The sequence below is a fragment of the Mirounga leonina genome, unplaced genomic scaffold, assembly GCF_011800145.1.
Source record: "Mirounga leonina isolate KUSES-001 unplaced genomic scaffold, KU_Mleo_1.0 Mir_174, whole genome shotgun sequence".
NCBI lineage: Eukaryota > Metazoa > Chordata > Mammalia > Carnivora > Phocidae > Mirounga > Mirounga leonina.
Genome location: NW_023270451.1, coordinates 1,889,099 through 1,908,631, shown reverse-complemented (window position 1 = coordinate 1,908,631; position 19,533 = coordinate 1,889,099). Strand labels below are relative to the sequence as shown.

The 19,533-nt window shown below is 40.6% G+C and overlaps 1 protein-coding gene across 1 annotated transcript in view; it reads left to right on the top strand.

Moving 5' to 3' along the window:
* Positions 1-19,533, top strand: part of HBP1 (HMG-box transcription factor 1) — a 28,373-nt gene that overhangs the window by 7,739 nt on the left and 1,101 nt on the right. Inside the window, exons 2-10 of the mRNA XM_035020358.1 lie at positions 258-441; positions 2,417-2,645; positions 5,785-5,923; positions 6,285-6,396; positions 6,492-6,604; positions 8,797-8,953; positions 9,651-9,795; positions 15,392-15,709; positions 18,070-18,211. Coding sequence (XP_034876249.1) covers positions 258-441; positions 2,417-2,645; positions 5,785-5,923; positions 6,285-6,396; positions 6,492-6,604; positions 8,797-8,953; positions 9,651-9,795; positions 15,392-15,709; positions 18,070-18,211 — 1,539 coding nt within the window. The remainder of the gene's footprint in view (positions 1-257; positions 442-2,416; positions 2,646-5,784; positions 5,924-6,284; positions 6,397-6,491; positions 6,605-8,796; positions 8,954-9,650; positions 9,796-15,391; positions 15,710-18,069; positions 18,212-19,533) is intronic.

Genomic DNA, 19,533 nt, shown 5'->3' with positions numbered 1-19,533 from the left:
TAATAGTGCTATTCTTTTAAAGAAAAGACTTTTATAAATTTAAGATATTAATTCTTTTGGATTTGGGTATAATTTAGTGCTGACTACATGGTTGTAGCCCAAGAAATCTGGGAGTCTGCTCTAAAGGATTTGAGGGGGATACAGATGGCAATATATGATTAAAGATAAAACATTATGAGTCTCTGATGGATTTGATACTTCTGTAATCTCCAGATCACATGACTTGATACTTTTTTCTTTATTATTTTTATTTGAAGTCGGAGCACCATAACATGGTGTGGGAAGTGAAGACAAATCAGATGCCTAATGCAGTACAGAAACTCCTGCTGGTGATGGACAAGCGAGCTTCAGGAATGAATGACTCACTGGAGTTGCTGCAGTGTAATGAAAACTTGCCATCCTCACCTGGATACAACTCCTGTGATGAGCACATGGAGCTTGGTAAACAAAATTAAGTTTTTTAGGAGTCTGAGATTCATAGTTTTATGTTAAGTCAGCTTCTTCACCTGCCTTAAACTGCTTAAAAGTATGTGAAGTTTTTGTACCTTAGGAGTTTACAATGTTCCATTGTTACTGCTTGTAAAATATTACTTAAAACAAACCTAACTTTGGGCTATTTATGGTTATCATCGAGACTGATTTACAAATTATCAAACTAAACTGCTGTCGTGGGTAAAGGCCGGGCCAGTAAACACCTTGGGAAAATCCTGTGTATGGCTCATGTGACTTTTGAAACCTGCTGGTGAGCGTGGTACATTGTGCTCGGCCCCGCGTGGCCCGTTTGTGGCTGTGACGGGCAAGGTACGGCGGACCCTTGAAACTGGAGGGTCTGACATTTATGGTCATCACACTGCCGCCGAGCCGCCCCTGGGATGCGTGGCCAGTAGAAGCGTGTAGGCTTGTGAAGGTAGGGCTTGGAATTGTACTGCTGGGAGGCTGGTATCGAAGAGTCAGCAGCCAGTGAGTGACCTGGGCTTGCGGCCCTGCTTTTCAGCTTGGCTCTGTCTGCATTTAATGTGCGGCTTGCCGAAATGTCCACAGAGCCACGATTAGCCTCCGTTTACGAATGATAGGACAGAGGAGGCTACATGCTGCTGCGCTCTTTGGGAATTTGGAGACCCTGCAGGTCTTGGGACATTTCCCAACGGGTTGCTGGGCTCTGCGAGTCACTGAGTGGTGGGTGCCGTTGAGCATGGAGCGCCACCAGTCCACCATTTTCAGGAGGACATCAGGAAGTTAGGGCGGGGTGGGGGGGTGGCAGAAACTCGCACCACAACCCACTGCTTGGGTTCAAAAGCAGTTAATTTCCTGAGCTTGAAAGACAAATGAACCCTTTCCACCCAGTGACTGAAGAAGTGCTGGCCCCAGAAGGCTGTCAGCAGTGAGGGAAGGCGAACAGCTACAGCAGCGCGGGAGTTACAGGGTGGGGTTTGCCTAAGTTGCTGTGATGTTTTTCAGCTGCTCAGTCAAAGGGGGATGGCTTCTAGTCCATTTTTGGACTGGATATCCTGAATTAATACTTGTTAAGTAAGACATTTCAGTTTTCATAGGCTGTTCTGAGATATTTGCCTTGAATGGGAATTCTGTGTCTGTATTTTTATAGTAACAGTTGACCAGGACTCCCAAGGCTAGAAGAATTTCCTGACTTATGTATTGAAGGGACCCAGCGGATCTGTAGTTTGTTGTAGGTGTGTTTCATAAAGTTTTTTTAAGGCCTGTAAGAGGCTTTTTCTCCTCTCCTTTTTCTTTTTTTTTTTTTTAAATATTTTTTTTTAGAATTCAGTCTTCCTTAGTGTTCATAGCTGTGGTATGTGTACTTGAGCCTTGGGAACACACCTTTAAGAAAACATAACCAACAATTATTGAGTTTAGAATTTCTCAGTCAAAAGAAATAACTTAGCATAGATTAAGTTGAATAAGTACTACCTAAAACTTTATAATATGACCTATTGATCTCATCTTTAAAAATTGTTCTCATTATTGCAGTAATCTTCTATAACAGGGTAATAAAGTATGGGAGTAAGTACATATGTGTACACATAAAATGCTTTTTTCCTCATTAACATGTTAACCTAAAAACGTCTTGTTGGAATATGGACTAATCCGGTGAACTATTAAAAAAAAAATCAGAAAACGTAAACACAAACTTTTTCCGGTCTGGGAAGAGGTGTGGTAATTCAAGTCATCAATACATTTATATCTGCTTGGTCTATTTCCCATCAGGCTCTGTTGACCCTGGAATGTAGAAGGTGTCATTATTTAGATCAAAACTTGTTCATTCAAGAAAACATTTCAAATTTACACTTCTCACAGAATTAATTAGCTAGATTTAAGGACTTCTCCTCCAGCTATAATATAACATTATTCCCCCTGTTAACAATTTACTTTTTATAATTTTGAATGTGTTTATTTGCAGATGACCTTCCTGAACTTCAGGCTGTTCAGAGTGATCCTACTCAATCTGCCATATACCAGCTAAGTTCAGATGTTTCACATCAAGAGTATCCAAGACCATCTTGGAACCAAAATACCTCAGACATATCAGAAAATACTTATGGTGAAAATGAGGTGGATTGGCTAACAGAATTAGCAAATATTGCCACCAGCCCACAGAGTCCACTTATGCAGTGCTCGTTCTACAACAGGTGGGCACACTGGCTCTATTTTTATTGAAAACTTCTATCATTACAAAGAGCTACTTTTTTTCCCCTAGTTTTAAAAGTAATAATGCTATTAACCATCTAATGAATGGTCTACTGAAATTAGAATTTAAGTAGTCATTCGAATTATGTTCTTTGTTTTATAGTGATTGTAGGGCTTTTTCACCTAATATCATGATTTCATACTTTGAGAAGTAGATGAAAGTGGTAAGAGAACCGCAGAGTCAAAAATATTTGTAAGTGGGCGCCTGGGTGGCTCAGTTGGTTAAGCGGCTGCCTTCGGCTCAGGTCATGATCCTGGAGTCCCGGGATCGAGTTCCGCATCAGGCTCCCTGCTCGGCAGGGAGTCTGCTTCTCCCTCTGACCCTCCTCCCTCTCATGCTCTCTGTTTCTCATTCTCTCTGTCTCAAATAAATAAATAAAATCTTTAAAAAAAAATATTTGTAAGTGCATTAAAGTCATCAAAAATTAAACCAGACCAAGAAATACTTTTATTATATACTTATCCTTATAGAAATGAAAATTATACTTGTCTAAAAAGCCATAGTTATAATAACTGTTTTATTTTAAAATCTTACCAACCTTGAGTTTGGTTCCTTCTGGTCTAGGTTTATTTTCTTCCACAATGTATGTGGAAACTATAATTGCTAATGTTAAAATCTAGAACTTCATAAGAGTGGACTCCCATTGGTAAAAACCACTGTTTTCATATACCCAGACCAGAGTTTCCGCAAATAAATTGTTGTGCTATGAAATTATGGAAGCTTTGAACTAAAATTCCTAGAGAGACCTAAGTGGATAATGTTTCATTAATTATACCTAAAATTAGAAAATTAGCTATGTAAAAATACCTAGATAAATACGATAGTTTGTAGGGGAGAGAAGCGGATTTGTACTCGCGTGGGTAGACAGACCATAGTCCACACGAGATGATGTAGGGATAACTGAATTTTGGTAGTGCTTCTAACTTAATGTAATTCTTTGTTAAAAAATAAACTTTTCATGTGTGAAGCCCTGGTTTTCTTGCAACCCATTGAATTATGTTGTTTTTCTTCTGTTCAGTAGGATATTGGTCTCGATTAGGGCAAATTCAATTCAGTTAACTAAATTTTTCAGTTTAATCCCATGAAAAATTTCCCAGAAAGAAAAAATAGTCAAAAGGCTAAAAATTTGCTTATAATTAAACAAACCCTGATTTTCCCATTGGACTTTCTTTTTCCTAGTTTAGTAATAACAGTTCATTTTTTTTTTTTTTACAGCAAACTTAAGAGAATTAATAATGTAGCTCCTGAAAAGATGAGTAAACCCCTCAGAAGATAATTGATATAAATAAAAACATAAGTAAAGGAGATACTTTCATGAACTTATTCTCTGTAGCATTTTCTGTGCTTCCCTTCTTCCTGGGGAACAAGCCCAAGAGTCACACTCTGCTGTCTTGCCTGCCTTCTAACACTGTCAGTGGCTGTTCATGCAGCTTCTTGTAGCATGTTAAATGGTGTTAGTTAGTGAGCTTTGGATCTCTGAAGTCCATAACTGTACAATACCCAGGGGTTGGGGACAGGTACCTACCCACGCGTAGGTAGAGGGATGAAGAGACCTATGGTGTTGGTGTTTCAGACACGTTTGGCATGTTAATTTTTACAGGCCATATGCATTTTAGAACATTGTGCTGTTACTTCTTCTTAAATGGTTCAACAGAAGAACTAATAAACCCCAATTTCTTTTATTAGTCCTGAAGGCAGGGATTACTTAAGGAAGTTTAGCAGTTTGGCCATTCTCCAATATCATAAAGATCTAAATGTTTAATAAAAGGAAGAAATGGGCCAAAGATGAAACAGTATTTGAATTTTGAAATCCAAAATTGGAGAGTGTGCTAATAAAATGCTTCGAAATTTGAGGGTATTGTGTGTGTGTGTGTGTGGTTTTTTTTAAGATTTTATTTTATTTATATGACAGAGAGAGTGAGCACAAGCAGGGAGAGCGGCAGGCAGAGGCAGAGGGAGAAGCAGGCACCCCGCCGAGCAGGGAGCCTGAAGCAGGACTCGATCCCAGGACCCTGGGATCATGACCTGAGTTGAAGGCAGACGCTTAACCCACTGAACCACCCAGGCGTCCCTGAGGGGTTTTTATGAGGGGTTTTTATTTAAGAAGTGATACGGACATGAAAGCATAGTTTTATAGACTCTTACCAAAAAGTAACTTCTGCAAAGGCATAATGAAAAAGTGTTAGGATAAAATAAAAATTGAAGGGCCAATAAAATTTCTCAGGGAGTAAGGGAAGAACTAGAAAGTGAGATGTCCCTCCCCCTTCAACCAACTAAGAGGCTTAGTACAGATATGCGTATACTTTGCTGTGTTACGGCCTAGATCCCTTCCTGTTTGGCACCTCAGAAAACTGTCCTGATGTGGGACCTTTGGGCGGGTTGGTCTCCGAGAGCCTGCAGTCTTCCTCTCTGTTGCTTTCTGAACTCCTGAGTTCAGAGCATGGTGCCACTCACCCAAGGCTGGGCATGCTTCTTACTGCGACCCCTCCCGGGAAGGGCTGACCTTTTTCTAAGGTGATCCTGGGGGAAAATAGCGTTATGAGTAGATGTTTTTCAATAAGCTTGAATCAGAAAACAAGAAATAGTGTCCAGTTACAAGAAGTTGCAAATAGGCTCCTTTCTGCTATAATAAAGTTTAAGCATTTTAGCTTCAGGTAGTTCATTTTATCTGCGCAGTGACAGGTGGTTGGTAGGTAGAAGGTTCCATGTTGGTCATGTTCAGCTTAGATGCCCTGTTCATATTGACTGAGTCCAAGTAGAAGAAAGAAGTGGACAGGGAGCCCTGCACATGATCATGAATGAGGATATGCATGTCTGAATAAAGGAACGAATAATTTGGAATTTTAAAATACATGGGTAAATATGAAAAAAGAACGGTATTTACCATGTGTGAAGAAGGCTTGGTTAAGAAGTTAAGGAATAGCGTACTCCAAGTGAAATCTTGATGTCTTTTAGTGTTTTCGATAGGTGTCTTATATGTGATGAGTTGGTATTAGGAATATGAAGTTCTTTTCATCAAAAGGAAAGACCTGCTGTGTAAGGAGCTCTGCTTTATGGTTAAAACTGCTTCCTTATTTTAGATCATCTCCTGTACACATCATAGCTACTAGCAAAAGTTTACATTCCTATGCACGCCCTCCACCTGTGTCCTCTTCTAAGAGCGAGCCAGCCTTCCCTCATCATCACTGGAAGGAGGAAACACCAGTCAGACACGAAAGGGTGAGTGTATTTATGAACATAAACTGTTACGAAGTTTGCACAACGGTTGAAATATGTTAACTTTCCTTTTCTCAGAAGTACTTCTGAAGCACGTACAGCTGGGAAATTGTCTCATTCTGCTAGCGATCTGGATTCGATTTTATGTACAGCTCTTGCAACTGTTAGGAATGTTTGTTATCAGTGGGAACATATATTGAACTAAAAGTTCCAAAAACTTCAGTTTTCAAAGGTGTATTTTTCCCTAAGTTACAGTGTTTAAGTTACCCACTCAGGAGGAGGGAGAGAGCCAGAAGCCTTGAGATAAAGACAGATATTAACAGAATATGTTACAAAATAAAGTTTCTGATGTTTTTCTCCATAGGCAAATAGTGAGTCAGAATCTGGCATTTTCTGCATGTCCTCCCTCTCCGATGATGATGATTTGGGCTGGTGCAATTCCTGGCCTTCAACTGCTTGGCACTGTTTTCTGAAAGGTGAAAGAATGCTTGAATTTTTACAGCTGACTTATGTAGCATGCTAGGCACATACCTAATTTTTTTTTTTTTTTTTTTTTTTACTTAAACTTTAGGCACACGACTGTGCTTTCATAAGGAAAGCAAAAAGGAATGGCAGGATGTTGAAGATTTTGCTAGAACCGAAAGCTGTGATAATGAGGAAGATCTCCAAGTGGGCACTCACAAGGTTGATTTAAAATTCGTAAAACTTTTCCAAATCTTTCAGAAGGAAACCTAGGCTTATTATTAATCTATAAGAGTGTTCTCCATTTACTTTCATACTTAAGTGACATCTTATATTTTAGGTAGAGGTTTTGTGACTCTGTTACAGCTTAGCCACATGGACAGCGGCAGTGACTTCAGGTTTACCTTTGTAATTATGCTTTCTTAGATGGGCAAAAGATGTATTTCGTAGCTCTTTTTGTACGTTTATGTTGGGGAAACTAAACTGGCATTTCAAATAAAATGAACAAATGAACCAAGGCTTTTTCTTACGTAATCTACAAAGTGGTTAATTCCCAAATGGATAATTGAGAGTTGATTATATGAAGTTACTTTTTAAATGACCTGATAAAACACTGGCATTTGTTTAAGTTAATAAGCAAAGGCAGTAGGTGGCAGCGGCAGGATAAAGGTCAGTTGGTATCTGTACAATCTTAATCTTTAAAATCTTGAATTTCTCCATCTCCACTGTAGGCAGAGAAGTTGGGCATGTGAAGTGTGCTTGTTTAAAATTCCTGTTTTGATCCTGATCCTGCTGTTACTTACTGTTGAGTCTAGAGAGAAATAGTCCTGCCTCAACTGCCTTCAGTTTCCCCCTCTTGCTGTTACTCTTCATTTATGGTGAAGTTCGCCTTGTCTGACTTGGGCCTCTGCTGTTCTACTCAGATTGTCTCAAAGGTTACTAGCTTCATTCTGATTTCTAGTGAGACTTCTTGCTTTGTTTGTCATCTTTGCAACATTTGACACAGGGAGTTGTCTTCTCTTGATTTGTGCAGCATGGCGGGGCTCCGGTTCTCTACTGTCTCCGTCTCTGTGGCTGGCGGCTTGTCTGCCCATGGCGTGGAGTGGGAGAGAAGGTTCTGCCCGTGGGCACTGTCTTCACCGTTTCCTGTCTGCCGATACGGTCAGCCGCAGCCCCTTGGTGGGCCTGTGGAAGGCACCCCGGTCTTGGAGGCAGGAGATCTGGGCTCTGTTTGTGGTTCTTCAGCAACTCTGTGTGTGACTGATGTTGGGCAGATTGTCGACCCCACCCTGTGTTGGCTTCCTGATCTGTAAAATGGGATTGGATTTGTTTGGAGGTCTCGTAGCTCTAAGAATTAGAAGATTCTGTGATTTCGTTTACAAATATATGGCTGTAGCCTTCCCCTGCATGTTGGACATCTGCACGTGGATATCGACCAGTTCTTTATGCTCAGCTTGTTCGTATAACCGAGACTGGACTCACCTTTTCCTTCCCCTCCCTGGCCTGCTTAAAGATATTGTTAACCTTCTTTTGGCAGATTAAAAACCAAGAAGTTGACTGTTTCCCTCCTCCCTTCATAGTGGATCAGTCTAATTCCCTAAAGATGCTTTGCAGTCACCCTTCTGGCTCCGTCACTGGAGCAACGGTTGCGTGCTAAAGCTAGCTGGTGGCCTGTCAGTCTCCTTGGTTTTTCTGTGAATTTAAGGGTAGGGATCCCATGTAGTTAACGTGTTTTCAGAACCTAGCATCTGGCATGTGTTGACTGCTCAATAAATATTGGTTGAATTTACATTTAGCCCGGTTCTACCACCGCGGCACTTGTCAGTTTAAGACTAATGGGTTTCTTTCCTCGTGTCTTCAAAGAAATTGAATACGAGAGTCACCTTTTATCCTGCAGACTTTATCATCTTCTTAAAATTGACAGTTGTTAGTAAAATACTTTCATTGACTTGCAGTTACCCATTCAAAGGAAGGTTTGAGCACTTCCCCGTCATCCTCGACTTACTAACTAGCCCCTCCTTTTCAGGCTTCTTTGCCTAACCTCTGAACTCCCCTGTATTTTTAGCAAATACTCGCCACTCTCCAGAGAAGTCGCTGGTTTCAGCTCTTGCTGGCATTGAGGCTCGCTCTTCTAACTTCTGGGTTTAGAAGTGGGAACTGAAAGCCCTTCCTAGTCTCTCTCAGAGTTTATACCTCCCTTCATTAAAGTCCATTAGCATCGTTTACACTTCAGTTAAAGTGCTCATTCCAGTCTGCTTTACATTGTAGTGGTTTATAGATGTGCCTTTCTTTACCGACAGGGATCCTGTCTTGTTTATTGTTACCTTTTCCACAAAGTCTTACATGTAATAGGAACTTCACTATGTGTTGAATTAAACATTGCCTGTTTGTTCACTCTATGCATGTATTTTCAGGGCTATGGTTCTGATGGTCTAAAGTTGTTATCACATGAAGAAAGTGTATCATTTGGCGAGTCTGTACTGAAGTTGACTTTTGATCCCGGTACAGAGGAAGACGGCTTACTTACTGTAGAGTGTAAGCTGGACCACCCTTTCTATGTTAAGAATAAAGGTAGGGCTTCAATTTGATTTTATAGTAACTTTTTAAAGAAGACTTCTTAAATCTGTTACTATGTCTTGTGGCATAATTCTTTGATGATTAAGGAAAAAAAAAACCTTGAAGGGCAAACTTCTTTCAAACTACAGAGAACTACCATAGGAAGTGCCTTATCACAATACCTACTGATGTGTACGCGTTTTAGCAGGAGTCACCTCCTGTGGGTAGGAACTCTTAGACTCCTGTAACACACTATATAAGCAGCTCTCTGTTATCTTTGTATAGTTTGGGGAATGGAGTATTCTGGTAATTGCATTTTGGTTTAGGGTTACCAAATATGCTATATATCTGAATCACTTTTCCGAGATCTATTACAACACCGTGTGAAAAATGGTAATTCAGAAGCTATTTCATGGTCTCAGTCATCATCATCTATCATTTACTATCTTGTAAATTGTGGAAGTGCCGATTGATAGAATCTGTGTATTAATAAAATGCTGAATTAAACTAGTTTTGGAGAGCTTTTGCATTGCTTGAAGAAAATACTTGGACTTGCTTTGTAGCAGAGATACAGGACATGTTAAAAGTCTGCTGGGACTTAACTAATAACTTTTTAAGGCTCAGAACTGATAGGTATATCATAGAATAAATAATTAGGGCCCCTTCTATCCATTCCCATCCTTTATGTAACTGCTCTTTGATTTAATTTTAGGTTGGTCATCATTTTATCCAAGCTTGACTGTGGTACAGCATGGCATCCCATGTTGTGAAATTCATATTGGTGATGTATGTCTACCTCCTGGACACCCCGATGCCATTAATTTTGATGATTCAGGTGTTTTTGATACATTTAAAAGGTAATATTGGGTTAATTCTTTTTTTCTGTTAATGTTTACCTTTAATCTCTTCAGTGATTGCTAAGTCAGATATTTAGGAGGTTAAACCTAAAAGATTTGAGAATTATAAAAGGACTACTTAGAGTAAGTATGTACATGATGAAATGAAAAAATACTAGGTAATTAAAGTAAAATAATAGTTCAAGGGGAGCTTTTCATAAAGTAGTCGTATAGGAAAACCAGGAGTTCATAAAACATTTGGTATTAGATTAGGAAAAATACCACATGTTACGTGACCAAGAACTACAGAGCCGAGCTTTGATAGTTAATATATATATATATATATATATATAAAATTGCCATATCCAGCCGGCTGTTTTCACCAGGCCACAAGTCTCCTAATGGTGTTCTTTTTTGTAGTTAACTGTTACCCTTTCTTTTCTGTCCTTAACTGTTCTTTAATATTCATTTCAACCAAGGGCATTAGTTGCATGAATTAACAAACAGTAAAAATGGCAAAAAACTGACATTTGGAAAATCTTAAAGAGGGAAGTGATTTTTCTTGAGAACAGAATAAGTACCCATGTGTCCTGACACTCAAGAAGGCTGATCTGATCAACTGTCTCAGTTGGGGTGCAGCTTTACTGGTTTTAGCACTGAAAGGCCCAGAGCCCTGGAAGCCTCACGGGCTTGGGCACACTGGGGTCGGGGTGGTTGGTTACCTAAGCCCAGGAATTATCCAGAGAAAGTGTGTGTGTAGGTATCTGGGATTTTAAGACTCTTTTTTTTCTCTAAGATAATTATTAAATTCAGAATTCCCGCTGGCCTACAGGTTTTATTTCATTCGTTTTAACATAATAAAACAATGTTAATAATATATTTTTATTGCAAAAGGATATGTGAGGCTATTGTTTTAAAAAAGCAGCTAGCACAGGCCCTGGCACAGGTTATATGCTCAGTAAACATCTGCAGATTGGAATCTAAATGCTGTTTGATTACATCCCTCATAGATACTGTTCTAAAAATTAGAAATGAGACAGTTTGAAAATCTGATACTCTAAACATCTTAGGGTGTAGGTCAGTGATACCTCTCACATTTTGGTGAGAATATTCTAGAGATAGAAAAACTTTGGAAGGTAATTTGGTTTTATTTTATAACACTGACTGTAGTAGTTGTACCTGGAAAAGTATGTGTACCCTAGAGAAGTAAATTCTCATAGACACGCACTGGGAGAGGTAGGTAATAAGGTCATAGCTGTGTTGCTCAGGATAGCAAAAACATGGAAACAATGCAATATTCATCAACTGCAGAGGGAATACATAACTTGTGATATAATCATATGGTGGAATTTATAAGTGGAAGATGAATGAGCCATAGCCATACATTGTAAAACATGGATCAGTTTTAGAAATAATGTTAAGTAAAATTAGTCTCAGAAATCTACAGTATCATTCCATTTTTTATGGAATCAGATGTTCTTTGGAAATATATCTAACAAAATTATAAACCTAATTACATTTATGTAATTTTTATGTAGTATATATAATACACATTATACAGTTACGCTAGGGATTCAGTGATGTAGTAGGATGACTCCCAGGATTTAGTTTGTAGTCACATTCATGCCTAAGATTTCTTATAGCAAAGGGATGCAAAGCAAAATCACAAAAAGGCAAGGCACGTGGGGTGAAGTCTGGAGGAAGCCAGGCTTCCAGGACTCGTCTCCCAGTGGAGTCACACAGCGCACGCTTCTCTCTCTCGGCAGTGAGTGCTGACAACAGGTATTACTGGGCGTCAGCCAGGGAAGCTGTTGGACGCTCAGCACCAGGGTCTTACTGGGAGCCGGTGGCCTAGGCTGCCTCTGCCTTGCACGTACCCAAATCCCAAACTTCCAAAAGGAAGCAGGTGTTCAGGGTAAACCATGTCGTTTGTACACATAGTTTAGGCACACTGAGCCACTCTTACCAGTTGTGGAATGATGAGAACTCTCCTTGAAATCCTAATTCCAGATGCTAGTCGAGGGCCAACCTTGTACAGATGCCCTCAAAAGGAGAGCAGTCTGGCCTGCTGTGTTACCTCTTTGTTGTGTAACAGGACTTTCACATATTACATGTTGATAAAATTGATGTAAACATAATTAATGCTGCTATAGTGTTTATCTGTTGTTTATGAATTTATTATTTTTATAATAACATTGAAAAAGTAGGGATGATAAACCAACCATTCAGGAGAGTGGCTTTCGCTGGGGGGTGGCAAATGTGGAACTTTATTGATAGAAATATTCTATTTCTTAATTAGGTTGTGGGTGTACTCATTTATTTGTATACTCTATAACATAAAAGCTATATACATTTTTTATCAAGTCTTGCATAGTGTAAAACTTTCTTTTAAGCAAAAAGGAATACTAGGCTACCTATTTCCTGCTTTGCCAAGATGGTAGCTTCCCATCACTTGGTCCCACTGAATAGCAGTCACTCCTGAGATGACCTTAGACATTGGGCTCATTTTCCTGTGGAGTGACGGCAACACCCTCCTTTCTGCTCCTCATAAAGGATTGGGAGATGGGCAGTTTCATCCAGGAGAAACCATGACAGAGTTGAGAAGCGTGCAGTTGCCTACATTTCGCCGTGGGTTAGATTATGACTGGGTGGGTTAAGGGGAGTGCTGCGTGGCATAAGGAGGGCGAGGAGGGAAAGAACGACAGGAAGAAGAACCCCTTGTCTGAGAGGGAACCCCAGAGTACATTGCAGCGACTGTTTGGGGATTTGGGGCCAGCTCTTGGGTCATGCTGTACAGAGGACATCTGAGTAGATTATAGCTTGGTAAGGACCAGAAGTCGGCCATAGATGAGCTCTTAAACACAGTTTCCAGTTCATTTGTGGAAAGGAAGCTTCTAAGTGAGAGCATGATTTGGAGAAGCCCATTGGAGACACAGAATTGAGGCCAGTCTCCTAGGTGTCAGGCAGTTTTCAAGACACACTTCTGACTCTGCAAAGTTGGCATTTCTGTTCGAGTGATCGAATTTAACACACTTCGCGGGTGCCCATCGTGTCCCTGGTGCTGTGCACGTGTCACCTGAGGTACTCTTCCCTACCCGATGAGATTCCATCCTCCCTTTACCGGAGGGGGGTGTGGGGGGCGGTTCAGGAACCAAAAGAGCCCTTAGTATCAGAACCAGGTTTCAAGTCTGTATCATCTGAGGGTTCACCAGTCTAGGCTACTTCGGCAGTAACAGCACTGCTGCGCGCCCGTCTCGGCCCTAGGTCTTGTGGGCGCCGCCCTGTCAGCTCCGCAAAGCCGCACGGTCTGTGTTACATGCGTCTTGGAGAGACGTTAACTGAGGTACATGGTTTATTGAACCTGCTGGAAGAGGTGGGGTTTGAACCTAGTTAAAATGTTATATTATCACGTTCTCCAGCATTTTTTTTTTTACCTTTTCAGTCGGTCATCAAATACTTGAGAGCCCGGGGTGTGCGCCGGGCGTGGGCATTTAAACCGTGCTAAGCCCTGGGCCTGCCTCGGCTTCGCGTCCGGAGGAGGGCGGGGCCCAGTGAACGTGTGCGGCGGTGTGAGCGCGTGAGAGGCCGCGGGGCCTGCTGGGAACGGGCGCTCTGGAGCCCGGCCTCCGCGCCCCAACCCCGCGCCCGGCCCCCCGCTTTGCGGCGGGCGTCGGTGAACTTTTGGGTGGCTCTTTAAAAAAAATCTGTAAAACGAGCATCGTGTTGAAGGGAGGATTCAAGTGAGTGTCTGGTTAACAGACATACATGCTTCACAGACTAAGCCTGTTGGCGGGTTTTTCTTTCGAGGGGGGACTAGCGAGGGTGGGAAGGGTGACCTGAGCGAGCCGCGGCGGGGAGCCGGGGCGCAGGCGTGGAGGCGGGCGCGGCGCAGGGCCTCGCGGCGGGGAAAGGCTCGCACGCCGAGCGTAGCGAAACGTGAAGCTGTTGTTAGACGTTCTGTGTAACATTTTAATGCTGTCGTCCGCTCAGAATCCAGATTTCGGTGATTAAATATTTCTAAGTAAGTTGTATCCATAATGGAAACGGAGGGTAGGCTCCATTCGTACCACTAGATGGTAGAGTTTTCAAATTGCAGTAGTTCATGAGCTTGCCTCAATTTTCTTAAATCTTTTTGGTATTTCAGATTGTAATCAAATACTTCCTTCGGGGGAGATTAATAATTTTGTGTCAGGTTCATTTATAATGCTTAATTTTGCCGTTTTTCTAAATTATATATGGGAGGCGCTTGAGGACAGCCAAAATTGTTTCTTGGACGTGATCCTGACTGCTAAGCATTGATTAGATGGTTTTGGAGTCATATTTACATTGAGTTCATGTAATACCTCTAAAAACCACACGTTGTGTGGTTGATAATCGGTAGAAGTCTTTTTTTTATTGTGTGCAGTGAATGGTCCGGGCCTCCTGCACTTCGCTGTCTCCATCCCCGTCTCTGGGATAATTCGTAATCCCCTGTTGCTTTACCTTTAGGCGGATACTTACTGTATCTGATTCTGTAGCCAATATCGACTTGTTGTGATAGATTGCCAGAATTTCTGTTTCAGGGAGAGAGTAGGGGCTAGATTTAGAATACAAGGTTTTCTGTTAAGATAAAAGGTATAAGCAGTAGGTGTTAACACATTTGGAACCAAAGAAATCTTTTGACAGGTGTAATCTTTAGGCTGTCATCTATATTAGCTCCACTTTTGAGGTGATATTTTCAATGAGTCTGATTATTGTTTGTTCACCTTGATGTCAGCCAGTGGCAAGGCAGAGCACTGTGGTTTTGGTGAGGAAACCTAGGGGTTTGGAGGTGGACAGATCTGGGGCTGGATCTAGTAGTAGCTGTGGGGCCTTGAGTGAATAGTACTTGTTCCTTTTTTGGCCTGTTTCTTTATATAAAGAGAGGATAATGATACTCACTAAGCAAGCTTGTTGGGAAAATGAGAATATGCATAACTTGTTTCCATGCTCATGTAAACTGAATATACTTACCAAAATATGGCCTTGCCCGATCAGTGTGAGTTCTTACTTTTAAGTTATGAAGCTGTGTTCTACTAGATGGATGGCCTTTAGGGGTGATGGATGTATACATGACTATTTTGACCTAAACAGACAAAAAATGTTAAGTTCCTTTAGCTGTATTCAACCACTTTTGACTGTCCCTCCCCAACACTTGGTCTTGTGTAGCACTTAGGCCTGGTATATGCCCTGCTGCTCCATTTTAACTTTCTAGCTGTTTTTAGGCTTCTGTCGGCCAAGAAATCAGATTATCAAATTCGTCAAAAAGTGAATCTAAAGTAGTAATTAAGTGGGTTGCATGGGATCTGGAGGAGGTACTTGCTATGAATAAAGTACGTGGATTATAACATTCTTGTGGGGGGCTTGAAGTTTTCTTCTTTTGTATTCTCTGCAGATTTTTAAAAAAACAATTCTAGTGCATATACAAGCTGTCAGCTTATAAGCAACTATTGATGGTGAAGTTATTAAAGTAGGGTTGGTTAACATTATATACATTGAAGTTTCTGATCAGGTGTTAAGGTTTTTGTTTTTGTTTTTTTTAAATCCTGTTTTTACAAATCAAACTGAATTAAAACCATGTTAATAAATTTTTTTTTAGCTATGACTTCACACCTATGGATTCTTCTGCAGTCTATGTGTTAAGTAGTATGGCTCGTCAGCGTCGTGCATCTTTGTCTTGTGGAGGGCCTGGAGGTCAAGACTTTGCAAGATCTGGACTCAGTAAAAACTGTGGCTCACCAGGATCATCACAGCTCTCTTCCAATTCCTTGTATGCTAAAGCTGTCAAAACCCACAGCTCAGGGACTGTGAGCGCCACTTCTCCTAACAAGTGCAAAAGACCAATGAATGCCTTCATGCTTTTTGCCAAAAAATATAGAGTTGAATATACTCAGATGTATCCAGGGAAAGATAACAGGTAAAAAGAGTATTTCTGATTCTAATAATTAACACTCCAGTGCAGTTTCACAGGAACTGGGATAGTTAAGTAAACTTATCCCCCAATAGCTTTTATCATCATTATTATTACTATTTATAAAGATTTTATTGACTTATTTGAGAGAGTGAGAGAGAGAGCATGAGAAGAGGGGCAGAGGGAGAAGGAGAAGCAGGCTCCCTGCTGAGCAAGGAGCCTGATGCGGGGCTCGATCCCAGGACCCCAGGATCATGAGTTGAACTGAAGGCAGACTCTTAACCTACTGAACCACCCAGGCACCCCCCAATAGCTTTTATTATTGAATTCGTTTTCTTAGGTTGACTTTAAAGAGTTTAAGTGGCATTTTTAGGGTCATGGGTAAATATTTTTATAACACCTGGAGAGACTTTAGGTTACCTAAAGATATGCCTTCTAAAATAATATTAAATGTTGTTTGCCTGTTGGAAGTCACAATTCTAACAACTGACTATTCCGTAGAAAAGTTTTTTGTGTCAGATCCCAAGGATGTCCTCACAACTGTGTCATGCTACAGAATGTGCAGGCAGTGGCCTTTTGACAAATGTGGAAATCACTATAAACTGCAAAAGACTAAACATAAAGGTGTCCTCAGAACCCAGGGATAGAACTGACTCTAGTCCTTTCTACTCTGTTTACTTATACTCTTAGCTCATCTGTTAGCATCCTCTACTCACTTCCTCTCAAACCAGCCTAATTCTCCATGTATTAAAATTACTTCTTCCAGTTTTCCCAGTTTCCTGACAATCAGTACTCTCTTCCTTGATATCATGAGAAAAGTCAAATGATTATCCACATAAAATAATTGAGTTTTGAACTCGAGTTTGAATGTCTCATGAGCTTAATTGTTATATAGAGGGAGAAGGAGTGGACATAGTTTCAGGTCAGCGTAATGCTTTGATAGCTGTAGGCACCATGAAACCATCGCCGCAGGAAGTCTGGTTCTCATCCATCACCACACAGTTACAAATTTTTCTTGAAACGAGAACTTTTAAGAGCTACTCTTCACAATTTTCAGACACACAGCACAGCAGTACTAACTGTGGTCACTGTGCAGCACCTTACGGCCCCATGACTTACTTATTTTATAACTGGACGTTTGTACCTTTTGACCCCCTTCACCCATTTCATCCACCCCCCACCCCTAGCCTCTGGCAGCTACCACTCTCTTCTCATGAGCTAAATTTTTAAGTATTTACATTTTAAGTATTTACATTTTAAAAAGCGAAACTTCTCAAACCAAATGCACCTCTGATTTGGGAATTGATACCTAAATGTTTCTTACCGATTTAACTGGTCAATGTGTCAACCATGGTACCTTTAACCCAGAGACTATAAAAACTGGGTTTTATTTTTATAAAGGAAGATGCAGTACAATGTTTAATTGCATCAGCTTACTGGAAAAAATATATATATACACACTTGTCCGTATTTACTACATACTGAATTCCTTGTTAAGTAGTAGAGCTGTGCTTCCTGTTCTAGCCCAGCTCTAGCTTCCACGTCAGGCACTGAGCTCACTCGTATCTACTTCGTGCAGCGTATGTGACCTTTGTGTCACAAAGTTAATGGTTAAAAGCTCTCCACAGAAGGAAAATGGTTTCTGTCTGCATGTTCTGGATGAGACTTACACTGGTTTTGGGAGATTAACAAATATAAATAGGAAATAGCTTCAGATTTCTATCATGATGTGTTTTATCCAGTCGGACTTCTTTCCCTTTGAGTTTATCCAATTTCTTCAAGTACAGAGATCACATGATCTAGGATTTATCTGGCCTTGTCTTAGGAGGGAAACGGTACGGTGCGCATAGTTCATGCCACCACATTTTCACTATGGTTACGTGAATGAATGAAACTTTGATCATAACTGTCTGATGGGTTATGAGCACAAAGAGAAAGCAAGAATAGCTTTTAATACATTATGCTGCTGATACCGAACACTGCCTTGAGCTTAAGCATCTTTGAGAAACCGATGTACCAGGATAGAGCCAGTGGTAATTTAAACCATGTCTCTGAAATACTTCACCTTTTTCTTTAAGCTCTGTAGGACACTGAGTTTTTAGCCATTTTAGATGTCCTCTGACAACTGGAAATATTGGCACCATTCCAGGAGGCTTTAACTGCCAAGATGATGATGAATGGGCCCATGGGACTTGAGATTTTACTGGAAATGACTACAATAGCCTTGACCTTTTCCCTTCTCTCTGTTGGACAAGATTCTTGTCTTTTTTCTTTTAACTTTCTATTTCTTCCTGAGGTAGCAGCACTGGACATGCATCTTACGAGAAATTCTGGCCTTCAGCATTGTGTGCATGTTTATTTTACAGAGCCATAAGCGTGATCCTCGGCGACAGGTGGAAGAAAATGAAGAATGAAGAGAGAAGGATGTATACGTTAGAAGCAAAGGCTTTGGCTGAAGAACAAAAACGCCTAAATCCTGACTGTTGGAAAAGGAAAAGAACCAATTCAGTAGGTTTCAACAACTAGTTGCTCAAAAAGATCTTGACTTCTCCCCATAACTGAACTGGTGTGTGGAACAATGCTTATATAACCTTGAAAAGGTGGTATAGAGGCTCTTTTTCAGCCTTTTTATACTTTCAGCCTTTTTATACTTCACAACCTAATAATGTTTTTACACCACCCTATGAGACAGGCTGCCTTATTTATTTATTTAAATTATGAAGTGCCATTTACTTTTTTAGCATGGAAAATAGAAGTGTCTGGCATGCTTAAGAATGTTTATCCAGAAATATTGAGGTGGAAAAATAATTTTGGAATGGTAGTATTTTTAGTTGGGTTGAAAAATGGGTGTAACCAACTCAATAGCACAGTACAAAATCTTTCTGATCTTGGGGTGACATGTCCCAACAGCCTTTCTTTTTTTTTTTTTTTTTTTTTAAGATTTTATTTATTTATTTGAGAGAGAGAGAATGAGAGACAGAGAGCATGAGAGGGAGGAGGGTCAGAGGGAGAAGCAGACTCCCTGCCGAGCAGGGAGCCCGATGCGGGACTCGATCCTGGGACTCCAGGATCATGACCTGGGCCGAAGGCAGTCGCTTAACCAACTGAGCCACCCAGGCGCCCCAACAGCCTTTCTTTTCATAAATGGGCAGGGGCTGAGGAGGATGGGGCACATTAACCTTCATGGGGCCTTCTGACATTCGCACAGAACTTCTAGATTAAAAACCTCGGGAAGAAGAAGAAATAGGCCCAGGAATACTCTTGTAAATGAATTCACAGCATAAAAACACAACCGTGGATGGAATGGATTCTTAGAACGTTTCCATTACTAGGTTAGCAACTTTTAAGTCGAGTTTTTTGATTAATTCTGAAGAAAACTTCACATGATAGAATGGAGTGAGCTCAGTTTGAAGTACCGTTTAAAAATGAAGGGAAGACATCAGTCCTTTGCAGCAGGAGGGCTGGCCAAGGATGCCTTTTATTTAATCTGTAGATTTATGCGTATGTCTTTTTAGAGTAACATGCAGTTCACAATCGCTTACATTTATCAGGAATTTCTTGTAAAGAAGTAGATGGTAGCCAGACTCCAGTAGAAGAGGGTGGCTCAACTGGTTTTGAGTGTGGTAGGACTTGGCCTAGATCCCCTTTCTTTGCTGCTCTCCTAACCCATCTCGTCACTGTTCTCATACATTTTCTGGATGCTTGAGCTGTTGGGTGTTAGCATTCTTTTAAAAATCACCCCATTTGAGAAAGTGATCTTTTTTAAATAGTAAGTTTATAAACATTCTGTTCATCTTAGCTTTCATTTGTAGAATTACTGTGTATTGACT